This window comes from Microtus pennsylvanicus, chromosome 10, assembly GCF_037038515.1.
Source record: "Microtus pennsylvanicus isolate mMicPen1 chromosome 10, mMicPen1.hap1, whole genome shotgun sequence".
In the NCBI taxonomy this organism is placed as follows: domain Eukaryota; kingdom Metazoa; phylum Chordata; class Mammalia; order Rodentia; family Cricetidae; genus Microtus; species Microtus pennsylvanicus.
In genome coordinates, this window is record NC_134588.1 from 98,612,891 (window position 1) to 98,637,260 (window position 24,370).

The 24,370-nt window shown below is 36.0% G+C and overlaps 1 protein-coding gene across 17 annotated transcripts in view; it reads left to right on the forward strand.

Moving 5' to 3' along the window:
* The window catches only part of Cdc42bpa (CDC42 binding protein kinase alpha), a 221,175-nt gene that overhangs the window by 160,596 nt on the left and 36,209 nt on the right, over positions 1-24,370 (forward strand). For 5 of the 17 annotated variants that reach the window (XR_012912113.1, XM_075989294.1, XM_075989300.1 and 2 more), the window contains 7 exons: positions 1,942-2,066; positions 4,211-4,316; positions 4,715-4,863; positions 8,026-8,117; positions 12,225-12,301; positions 13,233-13,280; positions 16,638-16,676. Coding sequence is in view for 16 of the 17 variants with exons in the window: in XM_075989294.1 (XP_075845409.1) it covers positions 1,942-2,066; positions 4,211-4,316; positions 4,715-4,863; positions 8,026-8,117; positions 12,225-12,301; positions 13,233-13,280; positions 16,638-16,676 (636 nt within the window). In the remaining variant the exon portion in view is untranslated. Of the gene's footprint in view, positions 1-1,941; positions 2,067-4,210; positions 4,317-4,714; positions 4,864-8,025; positions 8,118-12,224; positions 12,302-13,232; positions 13,281-16,637; positions 16,677-23,931; positions 24,037-24,370 lie in introns of all 17 variants that reach the window. The other 12 variants (XM_075989297.1, XM_075989304.1, XM_075989305.1 and 9 more) reach the window with 6 other exon arrangements.

The following is a 24,370-nucleotide window of genomic DNA, read 5'->3' on the forward strand; positions in this document are numbered from 1 at the left end:
ATTGCCACGCATAGTAGCAAACCTAGACGAATCACTGACAAACCAGGAGGAGGATGCAACTACACAAACAGAATCAAAGAGTGAGAGGGAAGCAAGGCTGTCAGCATAAACAGAGGTGCAGGGTTCTCAGCTGGAGTGAGACTGTTACAGAAACTGTGTTTGAAGAGGTAATGGTCTGAATTATCCAAAACCTGTGTGTGTGTCTGGCCAGCCACACATTTTTAAATGCCAAAAACTATAAAGGTTCTCAGTCATGAACCTGCCCATGGAATCCTACATATAACCTAAAAGGAACCAACATAGGAGCCAACATAGAATCCTAAAAGCGGCCAGAGAAGGCATGGTGCTCAGGGAGTTAAAGACTGACAGCTGAGCTCTCAGGAGAAAAGAGAAGCCACATTCCAAAGGTTGAAAAAGTAACTGCCATAGTAAAATGTTACATTTTAATTTCATAAAGAAACCAGTAAATAAAATGCTTCAAGCATATCACACATTTTTGGTGGATCATGATTTAGCTTAACAAACCTGGCTATTTTTGTTCTTTTGTTTTGTTTTTGTCTTTTAGCATGTTGAAATAAATAGAAATTTCAACAGTGGGAAGTTTGTTTTGAAGTGTTTGCGTGGTATATGTGTGTATGTTTGTGTGCTTGTACATGCACAGGTAGGTGAGTGGAGGCTCGATGTCCCTCCCTCTTTAATGTTGTAGCTAAGGTCTCTCCCTGAACCTGGAGGGAGTCACCGCTTTGGCCAGATGGCCAGTGAGCAGCAAGGGTCCTCTTACTCTACCTCTGCGCTGGGGTTGCAGATACCAGCTACACCCTGCCACTCTTAAACTTTTTACATGGTGCTGAGGCCCAGAACTCAGTCCTTATGCCCGCACACCAAAAATTTATTTATTTATTTATTTATTATTTATTTATTTGTTTGTTTATTTATTTATTTGCTGGTTTTTCAAGACAGGGTTTCTCTGTGGCTTTTGGAAGCTGTCCCAAAACTAGCTCTTGTAAACCAGGCTGGCCTACCTCTGCCTCCCAAGTGCTGTTATTAAAGGCAAGTGTGCACTGCCATCACCCGGCCCAAAAATTTATTGACTGAGTCATTCCCCCATCACAAATTTATTAAATTTATTAAATTTAGGTACAAATGTTTATATTTAAAATGAAAGAGCATCATTTTAAAATAATGTATTTTACAAAGAAAGTTATATGATTAAAATTTTTTTCTGGAGCACACATAACAAAAGATTGCTGTTGAAGTCTGGTAGTCGTTGAAGTTGGGTGTTGGGCTCATGAGAATTCACTTACAGTACCCATTTTTGTTTCTTCCTATTAAGTACATTATCTATTTTATTTCATTTTTTATGTTCTTTTGAACTGGTACACAGTTTCATTTTATTTTTTAAATCTTTATTTTATGTTTATGGATGTTTTGCCTGCCTGTACACATCATCTGTACACAGTGCTGATAGAGGCCAGAAAAGGGCTTCATATCTCCTGGGCCACTGTGTGGGCTGCTTTTCAGAGGATCTGGGTTTGACCCCTAGGACCACATGGTGACTCAAAACAATTTTTGTCTGTTCTTGTGATTCTTTACAAGATCTTCTAAAGTTAACATGCAATTACAGAAAAGAGGTGAGAGGGAGGGAGGAGTGAAGAAGGAAAAGAGGATGTTACCTGAAGAATTGGTTGATTTTTTTTTTCAGGTAGATGAAGAATATTCACAATTAGAGCCAATTTCGTGTAGGGTGTGAGGAAAAGCAAAGAAAGCAGGAAAATTCATGGTGCTCATTATTACCAAATTCTGTCTTCAGTGTGGTATGGAATAATAAAATTATGAACATTTTTAGTGGAAGATTATGCATTATTAGATGGAACAACAGGTGTCTAGGTATTGTGAAGTCCTGTTCCTAAAAGCCACTCATGCCTTCACACTGCCTTCCAGCTGACCACGTTGTATGAGAGCTTAAGTTTGCGCAACCAGCACTTAGAAGAAGAGGTCAAAGATCTAGCAGACAAGAAAGAATCCGTTGCCCACTGGGAAGCCCAAATAACAGAAATAATCCAGTGGTGAGTGCTCTTCCAAACATGCTGCTGTGGGTGGCGTGGGCTGTGGACCCTGAGAAGTTCCTAGCCCTTCATCGTCTTAGTTTGCCATGGAAAGCAGGGTCAGAGTGGGAAAGGTGAGCCTTTAAAGGACTCAAGAAACATGTTCGCTTGCTTTTCATGTGTTTTCTAAGATAAAACTGCATATTTATGACTATTTTAAGCAACCGATAGCCTAAGAAAAATGTAGAAGCTGAACAATAAGTAGGTATAATATATCTGTCCAGGTATGACATTTTAAGACCTTTAGTGATTGCAGCTTAGCCTCACAAACTATTTCCTCTGTTCTCAGGGCTAATTTGGATTATTTGGCCTGTGAATTTTGTCATTCTAATTTACTAATATTTGTTACTGTGTTGATTAAAATTTGCTTATTGTATACTGTGTAGAGAGCAGGATCCAATGAAGATGTTATTGTATTCATTGTATTCATTTAAATCTTTACCCATTTTAACTTTTATGTCAGAATAGCTAGTTCCTTTATGTATCTACAAGCCAGTTAATTATTTATTGAGAATTTTAGTTTCCTATTATTACTTTTTAGTTTAATCAGCTTTCTATTTTCCTTTATCAGATTTCTAATACCCTTCTTAAATCAAGAGTGAATAAAATGTATTTTAACTAACTTTATTCTGATAAACCAGATATATGCTGACCTAACTGTAGAGCTCTTCTGGTAACTAATGCTCACAGACATGCCCAGATTGTAGAAATTTGCTGTGTTGCACAAAATGCAACTGTTAGTGCGTTAATGTTTATGTCCACATCGTTGGATTTGCATTTCTAAAGAGAACCATTTTAATACTTAGCCAAATTGGTCACAGAGCTATAAATAACAAAAGATAGGGCTGAAAAATTGCTTTATAAACTAGTTTTTCCAAAACCTGTGGTCTTAGACCACCACTCTGTTTTCCAGTGGCTAGGAGAATGGGAAGTGACCCTGATGAAGGAAGGTATCTTCATTCATTTATTCATTCAGGAACTCATTTATTCATTTTTTTTTTTAGAAACAGTTTTCACCGTGTCCTCAAGGCTGATGTCAAATTCTTGGTCTTTCAAAAGAAAAAAGAGTTGCATCATATAAATACTGCAGTGAAATAACAGCCAACTTAACATGCTAATATTCAAAGTATTGTTGGGAAACACAAACAAAATAGACTTAAAATAAATAAGTGACTTAAAAGTCATAGTGAAGCATTATGGTCCACTTACTTATTGGCCCATGATTCAGTTTGAAATAACTAGAAATCACAAGAGTAGGAAACTTGTTTTTTTAAAAGTGAGGAGTGGGCATTGGGGTTGGGTGCATTTGCACATGTTTTGGCTAGAAGTTGACTTTGAGTAATTTTCTATCTAAAACTGGTGGTGTTTGTCAGCTGTGAAGTCTTAAGATGGTAAATTGAAACCGGACTTGAACTTCATTAAAATTTATCCTTTATTCTTCATTACTATTTAATTCTTTTAGAAAACAGGAGTGTTTTGGTATAGCATAACCCTGATTTCTGCAGAATATTCTACTTTAATTTTTTTAATTCAGTATACATCAGCCTTAAAGAAAGTATGCATGTTTTTGAGATAAAATGTAAGAATCTAGATATTGAGAAGTCTTAGTAGTCTTCAGAAAGCCTCACACTTGTCCAATTATAGATCTAAGGAGTTATTTGTGGTTCAAGGGTGATTTACTAATTTATCAGATGTAAGTAATGTGGGCTTTCCTAAATACTGCCAGTTTCCATTATATATAACTGAATAGGTCATAATTCTGTTCACAACTTTTGGGCTTTGTTTTTTGTTTTTTTTCAAGACAGGGTTTCTTTGTAGCTTTGGAGCCTGTCCTGGAAACTAGCTCTTGTAGACCAGGTTGGTCTTGAACTCACAGAGATCCGCCTGCTTCTACCTCCCGAGTGCTGGGATTAAATGTATGTGCCACCACCACCTGGCCTGTTCACATCTTTTGACAGGTAGCAGTAGTGTGGCCATCCTTTTAAAAGGGTTCTTTAAGTATCTCAAGTTTTTGGTATTTAGTTCTTAATGAAACTTTAAATTACATCCACCCAGTGAAGTTTTCTGTGTTTTTATACTTCGTGTCCATCTTGTGTGTGTTCTAGGGTGAGTGATGAAAAGGATGCCCGAGGTTATCTTCAGGCCTTAGCTTCTAAAATGACTGAAGAATTGGAAGCGTTAAGAAATTCCAGCTTGGGGACACGAGCAACAGTAAGCACTGCCACTTCACCTGGAAGCAGAAAACACGTAATCTAATTGTACCACTTTCCCCAGGCTTTCACTTGCTGTAAAAGTTTTCATGAAAAATAAGTTAGTTGAGGTCTTTTCCAGTTTAAGAAAATATAAAATGTCACTGTTAGCTGTTATTTTATAGCTAGCCATTTGTTATTGAAGGAGCTGAAAAGAGAAACCAGTACTTATGTTCATTTATACATATTTATTGTTGTTTCTAGATTTAATGAAAAATGCATTTCACAAATTATGTGCCAGTTCCACTCAGTTTCAGTGATATGGCTTATAAAATAGCTTCTAGATTCACTTGTATTACGAAATTTAAATGTTAAGAATAAAATAGGAAGGAACTAAGACATAATCATATTATTCTATAGGATATGCCCTGGAAAATGCGTCGTTTTGCAAAACTGGACATGTCAGCTAGACTAGAGTTGCAATCAGCTCTGGATGCAGAAATTAGAGCAAAGCAGGCCATCCAGGAAGAACTGAATAAGGTTAAAGCATCAAACATTATAACGGAATGGTAAGGATCAATAATGTCTTCTTATTACAATAGTTTATAAGTTTGTTGGAAAGTGTTTGAAAAGCAGTTATGTGCTTAGCTGCCTATCTGCTGTTTTGTTTTTGTTTTTAAACAAAAAGTGATGCACATGTGGTTGAAAATACAACTGAGTAGTATAATGCTTGTCTGGCGTGCCCAAGGCCCTGGGGCTGATCCCCAGCTCTGCTCCCCACCAACAAAAGTGATAACAGCTTTGGGATAATGACTCAGTCAGTAAAGTGTGTATCTTGTAAGCATGAAGACCTAGCATTTGATCTCTGATTCTCACATCCAAAAGGGGGGGGGGGGCGGGGGAGATGGGAGCCATGGCATCTGCTTGGAATCCCAGAATCCCCGGGCTGGAAAGGCAAGGACAGGAGGGCTCCCGGACCTTAGTAGCCATCTAGCCAGATCAGTGCACTCCAAAGTCAAAGTCAGTGAGAAACTTTGTCTCTGAGACTAAGGCGAAGAACTGTTGAGGAAGACACCTGCTGCTGACCTCTGCCCTTCACATTCATGCACACACCCAGACACATACATACAAATACGCTATGTGGTGACACACATCTTTAATCCCGGCACTTGAAAGGTAAAGAAGAAGGATCTCTCTGAGTTTCAGGCCAGCCTAGTCTACAGAGCTAGTTCCAGGACAGGCACCAAAGCAACACAGAGAAACCCTGTCTAGAGAAACCAAGGGAACAAACAAACAAACAAAAAACACAAATGCACACAAAATGTACACACACCCAGACACACACAGTGCACACACACCCACACACACAAAGTACACACATACCCAGACACATATACACAAATACAAAGTGCATGCACACGCCCACACACACACACACACAAAGTGTCCACACACCCAGACACATATACACCAAGTGCAAACACACTCAGACACATACACAGAAATGCACACAAAATACACATCCAGACACATGCATAGACATACACACAAAGTGCACATGCATCCAGACACATACACACAAGTGCACATATTTCCAGACACATACACACAAATGTATACAAAGTGCTCATGCACCCAGATACAATATACACAAAGTGCACACACACCCAGAAACATACACACAAAGTGCACACAGACCCAGAAACATACACACAAAGTGCACACACACCCAGAAACATACACACAAAGTGTACACACACCAGACACATATACACAAATGTACACAAAATCCACACACACCCAGACACATGCACAAATGTATACAAAGTGCACATGCACCCAGACACATGCATACAAATACACACAAAATGCGCACACACAAAGACACATTTACTCAAATACGCACAAAAAAAGTGGTGCAGAAAACATTGTGCAGATTTGAAAAGGAAAAAATGTAATTCAAGTGAAAGTCTCATACAGTCTTGTTTTCCTTAGGCTTATCCATAGATGAATTATTATTTTCAAATAACATTTCATTCTTTATTCTTTCTTCTCCTTATTTGCAATAAACTTTGCAAATTGACTCAAATTCTATTAAATCTGAAATCCTCTCATATTCTGTATAGACTGCAGCTTTACTTTCAGAACAAAATACAAACACCTGAAAATTGCAGCTCTACCTTAGGTCTTTTACGAATGATCATTTTATCAATGTTAAGTTTTGTAGATTTTTTGTTTTATTTTGGTTTGGTTTGTGTTTTGTTTTTTCAAGAAGTTAAATTTTGTAATGATGAATTAATTATGATTATTTTCCAGATTCCTTTATTTTTTAAAAATAAGCAAACTCCTGGTGTCCAGGGAAGTTAGCTAGTAAACATACCCCTCAATTCTTGTCACAAGAGCAGCAAATTCTATTTCACATATAGAAAATAATAAAATGAAAAATTGTAATTTGGTTAGATATAAAGATGTTTCAAAAATAAGTCACAGGGCTGGAGAGATTGCTCAGTAATTAAGAGTTCTTAATGGTTTTGCAGGAGACAAAGTTTTGATTTTCAGATCAGGCACACAACTGCCTGTAACTCTAGTTCCATAGGATCCAAAGCACTCTGGCCTCCTTAGGTAATTTGAATGCATGTGGTATATACATAAACTCATGCAGGCACACATATAAATACTTGTGGATAAAGATAGATAAATCTTTGAAAAAATAGTTAGCAGTAACAATAGTGGGACAACAGTAAATTTACATTAAAAATTAAACTATAAATTTAAAAATTTATCCGGCTCAGAATATCAAAACTTCCACAAGCATGAGAAGAAACATAGGGGTACAGATTTGGTTTTGAGTGGTATGATGCCTTGAGACTTAAGCTGAAGTCATTAATTTCTTACCAAAGGACAGACACACATTCCTGTTGAATTATGACCTTTTGTTATATATAACAGAGATACAAATTAAGTACATTTTAAGTAAATGTACTTATGATGTATTGAAAGAGACTTTTTCTGAATAATATGAAGTAAACCTTGTATAAAGAACTATTGGGTATCATTTTCAGCATTATAATGTGAGTGTCATCTTTTTCTTCCTTTACCCAGGACATTGGAGTTTAACATTTGTTCATAAAGCAGAGCTGAGGCTGAGTCAGATTGAAAGTTATAAATTCATGTATATGCTCTAGTTACATGGTGATACATGAGCAAGGTCTGCCAGAATTCTTAAGTTAGCTGTGGTCCCATAATATTGTTAAATTTAATAATTCAGCTCAGGGTCAGCAAACACTCCTCTGCTCAGCTCTGACCACAGTGCAGCAGCCATCCTGTTCTTACGTGTTTCAGTGCTGGTATCCAGGGAAGTTAGCCAAATACAAAGTTAATTAATTAATCCAGTAATTGATGAGAGCCTTTGTCAGAAAAATAGATTTTGGATAATCCCATATAAAATAACACTTTACTAGTTGGTATCCAGAGAGTTGAGCCGGTGCTTCACACGTGCCAGGCAAATCTTCTGCTCCTTAGCTGCATCTCAGCCCTGGCAGCCGTATTCTTTACAAAAATGAATGAGTCTGGCTTGCTTTATTAATTTGTATAATAGCAGGTAACAAGCTGTATTTGTCTTTCATGCAGTAGTTTTTGGTCTCCTACTTTAGCCTCACACATACTTAAACCAAATAAGCCCAGCTCTACAAAATTAATAAATGACTGTTTTCCTTTTCCTCTTATGTAAGTAAACTGAAGGATTCAGAGAAGAAGAACTTGGAACTACTATCCGAAATCGAGCAGCTGATAAAGGACACCGAAGAGCTTAGATCTGAAAAGGGTATGGGAATGTGTTTGCATCAGGACTTGCTGAACTGAATGTCCTTTGCTGTGTGAGAACCAACTTAATGTGTAGATAAAGAATTCTTTGCATTAGCAACCACACGAATGCAAACACACACACACACTCATGCATATACACGTGCACACATGCACATATGCAGGGCCAAGCTACTATGTATTAGTTAATATGCATTAGATTAAGAATTTTTAGTTATAGAAGTGGCCGCTTTGCCACAAATTTGTTATTTCAGTGTTACAAAATATTTCATGAGGAGTTTTTGAGTTTGGAATTAAAGTATTTTGTGAAGTATTTATACTGTTCTCACATGTCATCATATAAGGTAGTCACTTCAAAAGTAGTGCTGGGTTGTTAACATTAGAACTTAGTAGAGAAACTTGAAAAGGGTGAGGTTGTTTTTGAGACAGTCTTTCAGAGTAGCCCATGGTGTTCTTGAATTCAGAATCGAATCCTCTTGCCCCTTCCCCTAAGTGCTGGAACTACTTTTATTAACACTTTTTATGTGCCTGCAATGTACAAAATCATATGGGTACAGGAAGGACAGTCAGGGAAACAATATAAAATAACTAATTAAATATTAATTATTTTAGAATTATTTGGGTGTTTGTTATGTTTTTCCAGTTTGATGATTACATTGCTTGTCCTATGTGATTTCCCAGATTTTATTAGCATTATCTTGAGAACTTCCATTTTTCTTTTCACATGGAATTAGCTCAGAGTATATCATATCCCTATGATATGAACTTGTTATGCAATTTTTCCATAATGTAAACATTAAAAGTGGATGATTTAGTAAAAATAAATTCAGAGTGTGACTTAGTAAAGGGTTATTTTATATGGGATTATCCAAAATCTATTTTTCTGACAAAGGCTCTCATCAATTACTGGATTAATTAATTAACTTTGTATTTGGCTATGGATTACTCTCTCATTTTCCATCTCCATAACACAGTGAGGGATAAAGCTGGTTGGTCTCTGTGTCCACTTACACTGTGGAGAATGGAGTGATCAGCCACATAAAGGGATTTGCAGTACTTGATGTTACAGTTTTGTGTCCTGGTTGATTGGCTTTCTTCATGAGCAAAAGTGAATAGGAATAAAAGAATAAGCCATCCTGCTAAAATGATCATGCTTGATTTTAATTCATGAACAGTGGAGGAGAGATATATTAAGGAAGAAAAACAGTATGTAACACATGAGTGACCTTGTGGTGCTAAAAGCAATTCAACAAGAATGACACCTGTGCCAAATAAAACTGGCACATCCAATTGACTGCATTATTTTTATATTATATCTAAACTTAAAAAAGGACTTTTAATCTTATAGCATATTGCTTTATGAAAGCATGTTAAGGGCTTTTTTATTCAGAATATTCCAAAATAAAATTTCATGTTACAACATAATATAATGTGCTATCTAAATATGTTTACAAAATAAGGGCAAGACCTTTTCTTTTTTTAAAATATTTATTTATTTATTAGGTATACAATATTCTGTCTGTGTGTATGCCTGCAGGCCAGAAGAGGGCACCAGACCTCATTACAGATGGTTGTGAGCCACCATGTGGTTGCTGGGAATTGAACTCAGGACCTTTGGAAGAGCAGGCAATGCTCTTAACCTCTGAGCCATCTCTCCAGCCCCGGCAAGACCTTTTCTATACTTTGTTTATTACTACTTTATCCTCAGTATCTAGTACAGAATCTGTTACAATATAGGCTCTTTTAAAAACATTTGTTTGTGTTATGGTGTGGGCTGTGTGTGCATGTCATTGCACACATATAGAGGTTAGAGATTGACTCTTAGGAGTTAGTTTTCTCTTTCACCATGTGGGTCCTAGAGATTCAACTCAGGTCTTCATGCTTGGTAGCAAGAGCCTTTAGCTGCCAAATCATCTCAGCTGTTCATGGTAAAGTCATCATGAATATTTGTTTGCTAAATAAATTTCAGAACTGCCTATTTGATAACTATGATATATCAGAATAATAGTAAGAAGCACATAAGTCAGTGATGGGGAGATGACTCACTGTGTCATATGCTCACTTCGCAAGCATGAGGACCTGAGCTCAGTTTCTGAGCACCCACATTCCCGTCATCCAGGGGTGGCAGCATGCACCTGTAATTGCAGCAGAGCAGAGAGAGAGACAAAAGAAAAAAATCCCTGGAGCTTGCTGACAGCCATTCTAAACAGATGGTGAGCTCTAGTCTTAGTGATGTTTCAAAAACAAAATGGAAGCCGGGTGGTGGTGGCACGTGCCTTTAATTCCAGAACTTGGAAAGCAGAGGCAGGCAGATATCAGTGAGTTCAAGGCCAGCCTGGTCTACAAAGTGAGTTCCAGGACAGATAGGGCTGCTACACACAGAAACTCTGTCTCTAAAAACAAAACAAAAACAACAAAACAGACAAATAGACAAACCAAAAACAAAATAGAGACCAATAAAACAAGACAACTGACTACTGACCTCTAAGTGCACATATGTGGGTATGCACACAAATACAGTTGCAGAGAATGCCTGCCTTGTGCTAGATGGGTCTGGGAGGAGAAACACAAATAGTTCATAACTCTTCAAGATGGAAAAGTCAAAGTTGTGTAGTAGGGGCTAGAAAGATGGCTCAGCAGTTCCAAGCACTGGCTACTTTTCTAGAGGACTCAGGTTTAATCTTCAGCACCCATGTGATGGCTCAAAACATTCTATAACTCCAGTCCCAGGGTTCTCATGCCCTCTTCTGGCCTCCTTAAGAACTGCATGCATGTAGTGCACAGACATACATGAAGGAAAAACATTCAAATACACAAAAAAAATTATAAAATTTTAAATTGCATGATAGGCTGTTTCTATTTTATCTTCCCTAGTGTTTATCATCATTTCTATGTTTTGAGAATTGTTTTGAGATTATGTATTTAAACTGTCATAGTCAAAAGGTATATATACATTTTAAAAAAAATCATCTGAGGGGCTGGAGAGATGGCTCAGAGGTTAAGAGCACTTACTGCTCTTCCAGAGGTCCTGAGTTCAATTCCCAGCAACCACATGGTGGCTCACAGCCATCTATAATGAGATATGGTGCCCTCTTCTGGCATGCAAGCATACATGGAAGGAATGTTGTATATATGATAAATAAATAAATCTTAAAGGAATGTTGTATATATGATAAATAAATAAATCTTAAAAAAAAAACCAGCTGGGCGGTGGTGGCGCACGCCTTTAATCCCAGCACTCAGGAGGCAGAGGCAGGGGGATCTTTGTGAGTTCGAGACCAGCCTGGTCTACAAGAGTTAGTTCCAGGACAGGCTCCAAAACCACAGAGAAACCCTGTCTCGAAAAAAACAAAAAAAAAAACAAAAAAACAAAAAACCCAAATCCCTTTAAAACAAAATCATCTGAGAAAAACTAAATTTTGGATTCCTCCTTCTTCAGTAAGCTAATGCCTGAGATGGGAAATTAATTAAGTATACTTTTTATCACTGTGTTATTTATGAAATCTGAAAAGATTATTTTTTGAAATGTATTTCAAAAGAGAAACCTTGTTTGGGTGGTAAATAAGTTTAGAAAAATCACAAGTAGAAAAGCTTCTGTTTTTTTATTTTTTCAAACTGCCCAAATGATTATATTTTATTTTATTATGGTATACAAGATCAGTGGTTCTCAATCTTCCTAAAGCTGCTACCCTTTAATACAGTTCCTCATGGTTGTGGTGACCCCCTACCATAAATTTATTTCATTGCTACTTCATAACTTGTAATTTTGCTACTGTTTTGAATCATGATATAAATATCTGATATGTGACCCCTGTGAAAGGATCCTTCAACTCCCAAAGGGGTCACGATCCACAGGTTGAGAACTACTGTCACTGTAATAGAGAGAAAGAATTTTGTTAACTGTTGACTTAGAGAACTATCATGGAAACTAGTCTAATTTAACCGTTGAGTCTTGGAAACACTAATATATTTTGCTTTTTTAAAATATGTAAAGTTAATGTAGTAGTTTTATTTTTAAATACTTCAATAGATTGAGACAAGAAAGGTTATCCGTGAAAATGAGTTTTAATTGTTCTACTTTAAAAAAAAAGTTGCTGCTGTCTTCTAGGTATAGAGCACCAAGACTCACAGCATTCTTTCTTGGCATTTTTGAATACGCCTACCGATGCTCTGGATCAATTTGAAGTAAGTGACTGAATATCTCTGGGTCTGCTTAAAATTTGCTCTGGAATCTAAAATTTACTTGCAGTAAAACTTTTATTGCAGCCACAGTAGAGAGCCCAGAGTGACATAAGTGAATAGAAACCTGGAAGGGAGGAATATGTCTGCATTCTTATGGAAAGTCTGACTGCACTTGTGTGTAATATAAACACCAAGACAGTCTGAAACCCGAGGCTGTTATTAGCCCTAAAAGCAGGCTCAGCCACATAGGAAGTAGTGAGAGCATGAGCACACAGTAGCTCACCTGGCTCTTGGTCCTGGTCAGTTTCTTAAGAAGTATGCAATAAGGATACTGCTTTTTGATAAAATTGCTAACTTACTCTTGTTAGCTGTACTCTGAAATAACGATTATGTAGCTCTTTGTCATTCTTTATTATTTAAACATTCTGCTGAAAAAAAAGTCACTATAATGTCAAAGTATGTTTTATGTCAGAAAATGTAGTATTGGTTATCATCTTGCTCAGCAGTTGAAGTCCAGATCAATGTGCGAGTGCTCTGTGCTCTGCTCTAAGTGCTGGGAATATGGCCATGACCACAGTAGACAAAATCGCTTAATTCCAGCAGGAAGAAGTAGAAGCAGAGATTCTGATAACCTGTTTCAGTTGCTATTTTCAGAAGTGTACCATTCATTTAATAATCAGGGATTTGCCAGGAGCTTTCATTTTATTACTTTGGGAACAGTAGCTGAATTTCATTCCTTTGGGAAGGAAGAACATTCTTTGAAAAGTAGCCCTCGGTTCCCTGACAACAGTGACAGTGACTGCTTTCCTCATTTATTTATTTAACAAATGTCATTTGCCTTTCAATTGTTTTACAAATTTTGATTTATTATTTGTTTGTATTAAATTGCTTCATCCATATTTTCTATTTTTTTATTGCTGAATTCGTTAAATAGGATTCCTTTTCTTCTTCCTCATCCTCACTGATTGATTTTTTGGATGACGTAAGTCTTTAATTTTCAAACCAATGCATCCTTCAGTAAAAAAGATCAGTGAATTGATTTGAAGAATTTACCTAGTAATGCAGTTTTAAAAATATCACTTGGAATTATGTGAACAAAATGCTTCTTTCTTATCTTAAATATAATAGTTTATTATTATTAAACGTAGTAAAGTAAGAAACACTTTTAAAGTTACTTTGGCCTTTGGCGAATCTCTCTGTTTCCATTCTTTGACTAGAATGCTTACTTAAATATTGTCACTATTTATAAGAAATTGTTCACTTCCATTTTTCATGATTTCTGTTTTACTTTCTCCTTTTCTTTTTAGCATCTTGTTGTTTCTGTGTTGGTTTAAAATAAGTCTCTGGAGAAATCAAAAAAGTGACATTTAAAAAGTTAAATTCTCATAATTTTATCAACACAGTAAGAATATAAGTCAATTTTTAATATGGACAGTTTTCTTTTCTAATGTGGAAAGTAATTTTAAATTAACATGTACACTATATGCCCCATAAATTGGATGCATTAGCATATTCTGTATGAAGTAATCCTGTAGATTTATTAATTTAGAAGTTACTAGTAAGTGTGTAGTACATTCATTTTCTACTTACACTGCCTTTGGATACATTTTCTATTTCACATTATATAACTCAGTAATCCTTGACATAAAATTTGACATCCTAGTGAACATGAACACTTCCAAAAAATTAAAAGATAGAAGACTTTAAGTGTAAATAATATACATAAGTATTTTTAAATGAGGGGAAATCCATTAAATGTTTTGTTCCTAATATTTTGTTAAAGTATAATGTATTCAGAAGATGATTTCATAACAATTTTTCACTGGAAAAAATTCTTGATATAATTTTCTTCAAATTTCTAGACAACATAGATCTAGACTTTTTGGTATGTTTGAAAATGTACCAAAACCTGTTTCTCCAAAATGGAATTTTTTGTTGTTGTTTCTAAAACGGTAAATTATGCTGGATGATTTTATAATGTAATTGAAAGATAACTGTCTTTCAAAAATGTGAGAATACATGTTGCAATCTGCTGTTTGGTATGTAAAACAGTGTGGTGTTTTTATTGTTGACATTAGAAAGAATGAAGAGAAAGTTTGAGTAAATTGTGGAGTTCGTTTTGCTGATAAATTTTTTTCACTTTTCCTTAACTTTTTCTTGCCTTCGTCTTTTTCTTTCCCTTATACTCTTAGATTATACAACACTGTGTATTTCAGCAAACTCTTCTCCATAGAGATGTGTGAAGAATATCTCCTCTGCCAGGCCCCTGTTCTCAGGAGCACTCTGGGATTGTTCCTCTGGGTGTAATGGAAGTGCACCAAGTCAAGGCCACTTCCTACTTTCCTTTTCCCTTTCTGATCCTTCAATCACTGCTGTTCAGCAGAAGCTCCTCGAACATAGAGCTGAATTTTATAGTAGTGCAGAAGAATTCTTAGTGCACAGTGAAAAGGAGCTAAGCACAAAAAGCTGCTGAGTCAATGCTCATGTTCCGACTTTCCCAAGGCTTGATGTTGCTGATTCTTCTGTCCTTTCATTGTTCTGGTAAAGCTCATAAGCTGGCTCTTCCACTTTCTAGAGTGGTGCTTGAAAGAAATGACCTGGCCTCTCAGTACCTACATTTGCTTATCTGACAAATAGTTATGCTATGGTACTGCTCTCATAAAGTGCTAAAATATTTATAGAAATCGTATCATGCCTTCAAGGATGTTAGGGTATTTTCTTGCTAGGCAGTCCTCTTTTCATCCTCTTTAGCTTCATTTCTCGTCCACCAGTGTGACCTCACTTCAGTGCTTCCTTCTGTCTTTACACCTTAGCCTTCCTCTGGCTAAGAACACGAACCACAGCATCTTCTTTGGAGTTGTCGAATCCCATGACTACTTGGAAATGATCTTATTTTCTGTTAGAGGGAGGGCTAGCACTAAGCTCCCATTTAAAAAAAAATTATTCTTAATTTTTACTTTATAATATAACCCTCGTGTTTCTTTTGTTTATTGTTCATAACTATGACTCTGATTCCCAGTGTTAGCAATTCATTCATTTTATCATTAAAGTCATAGTAAAATTGTTTCAGTAGTAGCATTAAGTCTTTGATGTGTTCATGTTCCATATCCAAGATACTTTAAAACCCAAGTTCAGTAGCCCCCATTGTTAAGCATTTAGAGTTTTTAAGGAATAACTGAATCTAGATTACTCTTTATCCTAGATATGGTATTATTATGCATCAGGCTTATTGTGTGTGATCTGCATTAAGTAGGTTCTTGTGCTTAACTAACCCTAAATCCCATCCCACTGGTCATCCCCTTCTATCCTCTGTTACCACTATAGAAGAGATTATTGAAGAACATCTAATTGCAGCTCAACCTTGCATGTTTAGAAGGTTTGTGTTAAGCATACTTGCGAGTTTAATTTGGTGTTATGTCTATATATCATCTGTGTTCTCCACACCCCTCCACACACAGGACCACTGTTACCTTCAGGATTCTCAGTTTTACTTCTCATAGGTCCTCTCCAAATCTGCCTTCTGCTCTTCTACTATTTTTATTCTTTAATTTGGGCCTATTAAAACTATCATTTCATTATTTAGAACAACACAGAATCATTTTCCCATTCATGATTTTTCCTTAGTTTGTTTTGTCTGTTTCTTATATTTTGGCAAACAGGTTTGGCAAATGGGTTATCTCAGCAGGCAGAGTTTAGGCATAAACTTTAGCCTCATATAAAATCTTACTGAGGTGCTCCAGAATATCAATCTAAGTCATGGTCCCCCCCCCCTTTACTAGTGTCTTGATTTTACTGTCCTTTTCACCCGTTCTCTTTTACATTCTCTCATAGCTGATCTCAAGGTGAAGATGAGGTCAGGGTGGAAGTTTAGAACTATGTTTTTGTTTTATATATTGTCATTACTGATGATTTCTAAGGTAGCTCAAAACATTTTAAAAATCATCTTTAAAAAGAGGAGAGTAGTAAATGTATAAAGCAAATTTGCTTAATTGTTTATTTTGTGGTTGATTTGTTGGAATGGGTACTAGGGCTCAAATAAGTATTTTATGGCAAACAGTAGCAAAACTGAATAGATTTGTTGTTGAAATTGTCCACTTCTCTATAGAATGTTGCCATGTGGATCACAATACGTGTGCCAATGAAAACCTCATCAGCCTTAGACCACATCTGAGCAGTTGTTTCCTTACCGTTTTTATCCTACAGTTTTCCTGGATATATATGTACTTGGATGTATCAAAACAGTGGCTTTGTTCATATGTCTGTATGCTATGTGTTGATACAGAGGGCCTGGCATCTTCCCTGTGAATATGTGTAACGTGATGTTCTCTCTCTGTTGAAGCGCTCCCCGTCCTGTACTCCAGCTAGCAAAGGCAGACGTGTAAGACTCCCACACTGTGTGCTATCCTAGTGCCTTCTGCCTGCCTTTTATTCCTTGCCTTTGACTGCAGAGCCCTTGAGCATGTGCCGTGTGCCATGTGACCTGAGTCATTTCACTGCATGCATGTGCTGCTGCTCTTGCCACCACTCCTCTCCTCCCTGTGTTTCTCTTTTTCCTTCCATTTTAGCTTTGGCCGCAGAGCTTTAGGAATGTTCTTCATGTAAATTTATACAACTAAAACAGTAAGATACCTTTTAGAAGTATGCTTTCTAAATTATTCAGATACAAGGCAAATGGGTCTCTCAGAGAAAATCTGATATCAACAAATACGTAGAGTGCTGAGGCACTTGGTAGACTTCATTGACTAGATCTTACATAGAGCAGTTCTGGAGAAATTGTGAGCTAGGTGTGTTTGTTTAATGCATGTGAGAAGAATTTCCCTAAGTATCTTACACAGTATAGATTTAGGAAAGTAATATTAATAGTGGATTCTTTGTATCATAAGATAATGTCAAGATTTAAAATGTTCTTTCTATGTATTGTTAACACTGAAATTATCTCCTACTGCCAATGCTAGTAGCTCCATGCTTCTTGACTTGGAAGTGTTTGGCCATTTCCTCTCTACATATTCTGATACACAGGTGGGAATCTGTATGTGGAAAGGTCTCAGGCTTTTATGAGCCAGCCTCCATCCCAGCACCTTCACACACATCACGGAGAAGTAGTTACCCGATACTGTTTAACTGGACTTCCATGTACTATGTTAAATAGCACTAAAGGACATTCACAGGAGGTACAGCCTTTTTACTTTTGCTTGTCAACTTAGTGTTGAGCAAGCGCCCTTATTCCCAAGTTCCTAGACAGGGAAAGTTTGAGATGAAGTACTTTTTGGTTTGTGGTGAACATGCAGGGTAGTGGGATGGCCATTGATTTCATGTATTCTTTCTGAACTGATGAAGGGTTGACATGTAATAACTCCAGCATTATAAATAATTTTACATGACTGTTTAAAATGAATAAGCTCTTCAGCTGTCGATATTGTACTCCCTAGACCTAAGAGTTCAGCTGGCCTCTATTAGTTAGAGGTCTATAAAACATTCCTGGTTCTATAGATATTTTGATTGTTTTTGAAATTTATAGTTAAACGATTAGATATTTGAATTTATCAAACTAATAGTAGTATATGGTAACTATTTTGTAATGGGAAGGCTAGCATTTGTCTGTCCATATGTACTAGATTTCAATTATCAGCTGTGAACTGAATAAATTTATGATGGCTTGTTTTTATAAGGTTATAATTCAGAAAGATTTTGTTTTATTATTGATTTTGTTATGTAGGATATTTGGCCACCTAGAACATTTTGTTGACTTAGGAAATAAAAAATATATTGAGGGAAATGATTGCACTATGACTCTTACTCCTAATTCTATATCTTTATACTTCAGCATCTTAGTAAGCCACCATTACCCAGAATCTGTGAAAATTGCCTACATTTTTTAACCTGTCAGTATGACAGCCTTGATTATCTCCTTTTCTTTTCTTTTTTTTTATTTTTTTATTTTTTTTTTTTAATTTTTCGAGGCAGGGTTTCTCCGTAGCTTTTGGTTCCTGTCCTGGAACTAGCTCTTGTAGACCAGGCTGGCCTTGAACTCACAGAGATCCACCTGCCTCTGCCTCCCGAGTGCTGGGATTAAAGGCATGCGCCACCACCACCCGGCTGATTATCTCCTTTTCCAGCTTCCTTCAGTTCTTCCTTGGCTTAGTATCTGACTTTTTTTTTTTAATTTGTAAAGTACTATGTTTGTAAAGGGCGTAGTTGGGAATTGTAAATTAGTAGTTAAATGGGAGCATTTTGGTGGCATAGTGATGGAGGAAGGTCATTTGTTAAATAAAGAAACTGCCTTGACCCTGATAGGACAGAAAATTAGGTAGGCGGAGTAAACAGAACAGAATGCTGGGAGGAAGAGGAAGTGAGGCAGCCGCACACTCCTCTCCAGGGCAGACACCCGAGGCAGCCAGCCAGCCGCCAGGTCAGACATGCTGAATCTTTCCTGGTAAGACTGGTGCTACACAGATTACTAAATATGGGTTAGGCAAGATTGTGAGAATTAGCCATTAAGGGGCTGGAACTAATGGGCCAAGCAGTGTTTAAAAGAATACAGTTTCCGTGTAATTATTTTGGGCAAAGCTAGCTGAGCTGAGTGGTGGGACGCAGCCTGCCGCTCCTATTACTACAGATGTTTTTATTTCAGGAATGCTTCTTGCTAAAATCAAATTTGATAAAAAGTCAATGTATTTAGTTTCAAATTATAGTTCCCAGTGCAAGCAATATATTAGATAAAAGCTGAGTTTTTATTTTGCTTTGTTTTGGTTTGGTTTTGGTTTTTCGAGATAGGGTTTCTCTGTGTTGCTTCAGAGCCTGCCCTGGTACTAGCTCTTGTAGACCAGGCTGGCCTCGAACTCACGGAGATCCACCTGCCTCTACTTCCCAAGTTCTAGGATTAAAGGTGTGTGCGACCACCTCCTGGCACTAGATGCAAGCTGTTTTTACATAAATTGTCACTTATCATCTATAGCAAATAAAATAGCTCTTTTATTTTAAAGCAAGCTGCAGACAGGAGTGCTGCTATTAGTGCAACCCTGGCCGTACCAAGATGTCTGACACCAGTCATGCACACTCAAGATGGATTGTCTTCATTATTGTTTCCTGGAAAACATGCTGTGTGAAATCACTTAAATCAAACAGCTGCCTGGCTCCGGGAAAGAAAAATACTTTTATTTTATTATATAACTTTTAAAAATTTATTGTGAGGATAATTTGATAGAAAAATCTTAATAGAGTCAGGAACCATTATATATTTTTTTGCATGACACTGTCATGCATTGTGAACAAAAAATACAATATTCAGCTTTTTTGCTTATACATATATATATATAAGTATGTATGTACACACACATATATGACCTAGTAGAACATAAAAACAATAGAATATAGTAACCGTCTCTTAATTCCTACTCATCAGAATAATTCATTAAAATATGTTTACTTAGAGAAAATGAGTTAACAAAAATAGGGAAAGGTATTTTCATTAAAATATCCTTTATCAGTGGATTGTAATTTAAAAGTATTGAGTGAACTTTTTACAGTTAAGATTTATTTCCAAGATCTTCCCTTGAACAATACCAGAATATGCCATCCATTAGTGTTATGTGTTGCTTTTTACTATTTACCTTTTTAATTGTTCTTGTAATCATTAAGATAACTATTTAATTGACATGGCTCTTCTTTTTATGGATATCATATTTTTTGGCTTTTGCTACATCAGTAACTCAATTAACTACTTAGATTTAATGCTGTAATATCTTCAATAGTGTCTAGGGGTTAAGTAAAGAAATAATGATTTTTATTTTTTTATTTTTTATTTTGAAATAATGATTTTTAAAATGTTAGTTATTTGTGGGGGTGTGTGTGTATGAACTCTTGTGAGCTAATTTTAAAATTAATCATAGGCATTTTTAATTCTAGCACATTTAATGAATATCCTGAAGTTTTAATTGAGTTAAGTGCTTTTAAATGTTAAGAATAAACCATTAATTACAAATACATGGTAAGGATTAGGATTTAATTATAGGAAAATTATTAACATCTTGAAAAATGCAGTCCTATTGGTGATAATTAAAACTCCGATGAAGATAATATGTGACACTTTTTTCTCATTTGTTTTGTTAAGCTGCATTTGAGATAATATTAATAGTGGCAGCAATCCAGAAATTATATGATAGTGAGGTCTGTTTCCTGAGTACTCTGCTTTTGATAGAATTCTTTCAAAAACCCGGAACTTTTTTTTTAAGTTTGATATCCAAATTATTTTTGCCATGAATTTTTTTCATTTTTATTAAGCTTTGTTACTTGTGTTTATGAAGACCACACTTAGAAAAGGAAAATGGTAATTTTTAAACTTCCAATTTTTAAAAAATCCAAACATTATTCTAAATGCTATTCCGCTTCAAAATATTACTCCAGTGTAGCTACTTGTTTCTTTAAAGAAGAAAACAAAGTTGATTTTTTAATGAAATTTTTAGTTCAAGAACATACAGCTCTAAAAAGCACATATAGTATTTTTGTTGTTCTGTTTTATTATGATTAATACTGGTTTGTCTTTCTAAAATGTGACTGTAGTTCTCAATGTAACCAGGGTTTATTAAATACAGCTAAGAAGATCGTTTTTATTTTTTTCATTTTTGTTCTTTCATTGTCACTAATTAGTGAAAAACTAATCAATAAGAAAAAACAAATTAATACATGGCAAAGAATCTTCAAAAGAACAAAGAGATTTATATTAAAGGGTTCAAGAGTTATTTGAGTAGGCAATTACAAATTAAACTGATAATGGATCATTTTCTTTCTCTGGTATCTCACTGCCATGTCACATTGTCATGGGATCACAAAACATGCTGATCACAAAACACAAAAAATGTTCCAGCACCCGACTCTGGTTTGATTCCTGAGACATAGAATGTCCTTAATGGTAAACCTCTGTCTGCCCACATACCAATAAAATGGTGTGACTGCATGTTCTGATTCTGGTGCTGGACAGTATGGTACAGTACTCACTTCTGTTAGTTCTCGTTCTCATCGCTCATGGAGTAGGCCTGCTGTAAAATTTGAGTCAGTATTGGTGGAAAACAGAAAGCTTTTTGCCCTTGGTTTTAGAGATACTGAACTCACCTGACCTAGAGGTAAAAGTTATTTGGACTATTTATTCCTCATCTCAAAGTTTCTTCTACCCAGGATTTCCTGTCTTACAGCTGAGCGTTAGGACTCCAGCCTTTCATGATAGCTCAAAAATTTTTTAGATTATTCTTAACATAGAAGTTTTCTATATATAATTAATCTTCCACTTGGACACTTCATAAAAGCTTATGTTAATGAGTTAATTTTAAGTTCTTAATATAAAATATTTTGGGGCTGCTTGCAATTTGTATAATTATATAGACACTAGAAAGGGGAGAATACTAGGAAGTGAGAAATACCCCTGATTTATGTAGCTAATAATTTGATCTGATTGCCTTCTCCTTAACTCTCCCCAAATTTGTGAACTGGGCAAGTTTGTCTTGAGTCTCATTTTAATCTTTTACGCTCCTCTTCTTGTTCAAGTTCACTGTTAGAAAATATAACTTGAGCTCTATGATCCTTATTGTTATGAATGCTTCTGTCATGGAGGCACCCTGGTAGAACACAGAGGACTGGCTGTGCAATGAAGAGATTGGATTCAGGCCTAACTTGGAACTTCTCAAAGCAAACCAATTTATTGGGATCATCTTTGCCACACATACATATGTAGTGTCCCTCTGTTTCAGTTTTTAAAATCTAAAAATGAAAGACTAAAGTTGATTAATAACTGTGTTGGTTATGCTCACCAAACCCTTACTTCATAGATTGTTTGAATGGTGGCCAGTACACACCCCCCTAAGAGGCCTTGCTGTGTCTCCATAGAGGGCTGCTTCTGGTGTTTGTTACTACTAGTTTGTAATTCCTGCAAAGTTGCCAGATTATTACAATTCACCATATTGAGACAATTGACCATTTTATATGAACAACATATCCCAGGATTGTTTTGGCTATCCTGGGTTTTTTGTTTTTTCCATATGAAGTTGCTTATTGTTCTTTCAAGGTCTGTGAAAAATTGTGTTGGGATTTGAGGGAGATTGCACTGACTCTATAGATTGCTTTTGGTAGGATTGCCATTTTTACTATGTTGATCCTACATATGCAAGAGCATGGGAGATCTTTCCATTTTTTGGTATCTTCTTCAGTTTCTTTGTCCAAAGACTTAAAGTTCTTGTCAAATGGGTCTTTCACTTTGGTTAGTGTTACCCCCAAGAAATTTTTATGTTATTTGTGGCTATTGTGAAAGGTGATGTTTCTCTGATTTCCCTCTCAGCTTCTTTAACATTTGTGTATAGGAGGGCTACTGATTTTTTTGGGTTGATCTTGTATCCTGCCACATCACTGAAGGTGTTTATCAGCTGTAGGAGTTCTCTGGTAGAGTGTGTAGTGTCACTAATGTACACTATCATATCATCTGCAAATAATGAAAGTTTGACTTCTTCCTTTCCAGTTTGAATCCCCTTGATCTCCTTTTGTTGTCTTATTACTATCGCTAAAACTTCAAGAACTATGTTGAAGAGATATGGAGAGAGTGGACAGCCTTGTCTTGTTCCTGATTTTAGTGGAATGGCTTTGAGTTTCTCTCCATTTAATTTGATGTTAGCTGTTGGCTTGCTATATATTGCTTTTATTATATTTATATATATTTTTTGTATCCCTGATCTCTCCAAGACCTTTATCATGAAAGGGTGTTAGATTTTGTCAAATGCTTTTTCAGCATCTAATGAAATGATCGTATGGTTTTTTTCTTTCAGTTTATTTGTATGATGGATTATATTGATAGATTTTCATATGTTGAACCAGTTCTACATCTCTGGGATGAAGCTGACTTGATCATGGTGGATGATTTTTTTGATGTGCTCTTGGATTCGGTTTGCCAGTATTTTATTGAGTATTTTTGCATCCGTGTTCATAAGTGAGATTGGTCTGTGATTTTCTTTCTTGTTTGAGTCTTTGTATGGTTTTGGGATCAGGGTAACAGTAGCTTCATAAAAAGAGTTTGGCAATGACTCTTCTGTTTCTATTATGTGGAACATTTTGAGGAGTATAGGTATTGCTCTTCTTGGAAGTTCTGGTAGAAATCTGTACTAAAACCATCCGGCCCTGGGCTTTTTTTTTTTTTTTTTGGTTGGAAGGTTTTTGAGGACAGTTTCTATTTCTTAGCAGCGTATAGGTTTATTTAAATTGCTCACCTGGTCTTGATTTAATTTTGGTGTATGGTATCTATCTAAAAAACTGTCTATTTCTTTTATATTTTCCAATTTTGTGGAGCTTTGGTTAACTGCTTAGGAATTGTTTGAATGCCTGCCTGTACCCACTACCTATAGAAGGCCACTCACCTGTAACTCCCATACAGTTGCCAAATTATAGCAGTTCTCCATATTTAACATAATGCTTGTTTGTAGTAAAACTCATGCTTTTGCAAAATGCCATCCCTAATGTTAATATTAAAATGTGAATTTTGTTTTTTTAATCCTCCTCAAGAATTGTTGTCATGTCCATGCCTTAAGAGTTACATATTGTTAAAACATAATTCTTGGATTGTTTTTTTGTTTTTTTTGTTCCCTGACTTATTTTCCTAGACTGATCCTGTTGGCAGCACTTATATATGGAACCAGAGCATCAAGTTTTACATCCAGTCAAGGTCCACATCTCCTTCCACATCTAGTGAAGCTGAGCCAGTTAAGGTGCCTCCCTGGAGCAGCATTGCTCTGCAACTGTACATTTGTATTCAGGAAAGGGAATTGAAAATTTTAAGTGAAATCTGCCTGATTAAGTACATTGTGTAGTAAGTTAACAGTTCATTAGACATCATTACATTTTGATAAAACACAGAGAAATAGAAGATTACCACTCACATTCACCTGAAAGAGGCAAAAATAGGTAGGTTGGTAGGTTGGTAGGTAGGTAGGTAGGTAACTAAAAATAGTCTATAGTTAGAGAAGTATGTAGATATATGCTTGTGTAAATATTATATTCAAAATTAATGGTATTATTGACAGTATTAGATACAAACTAAGC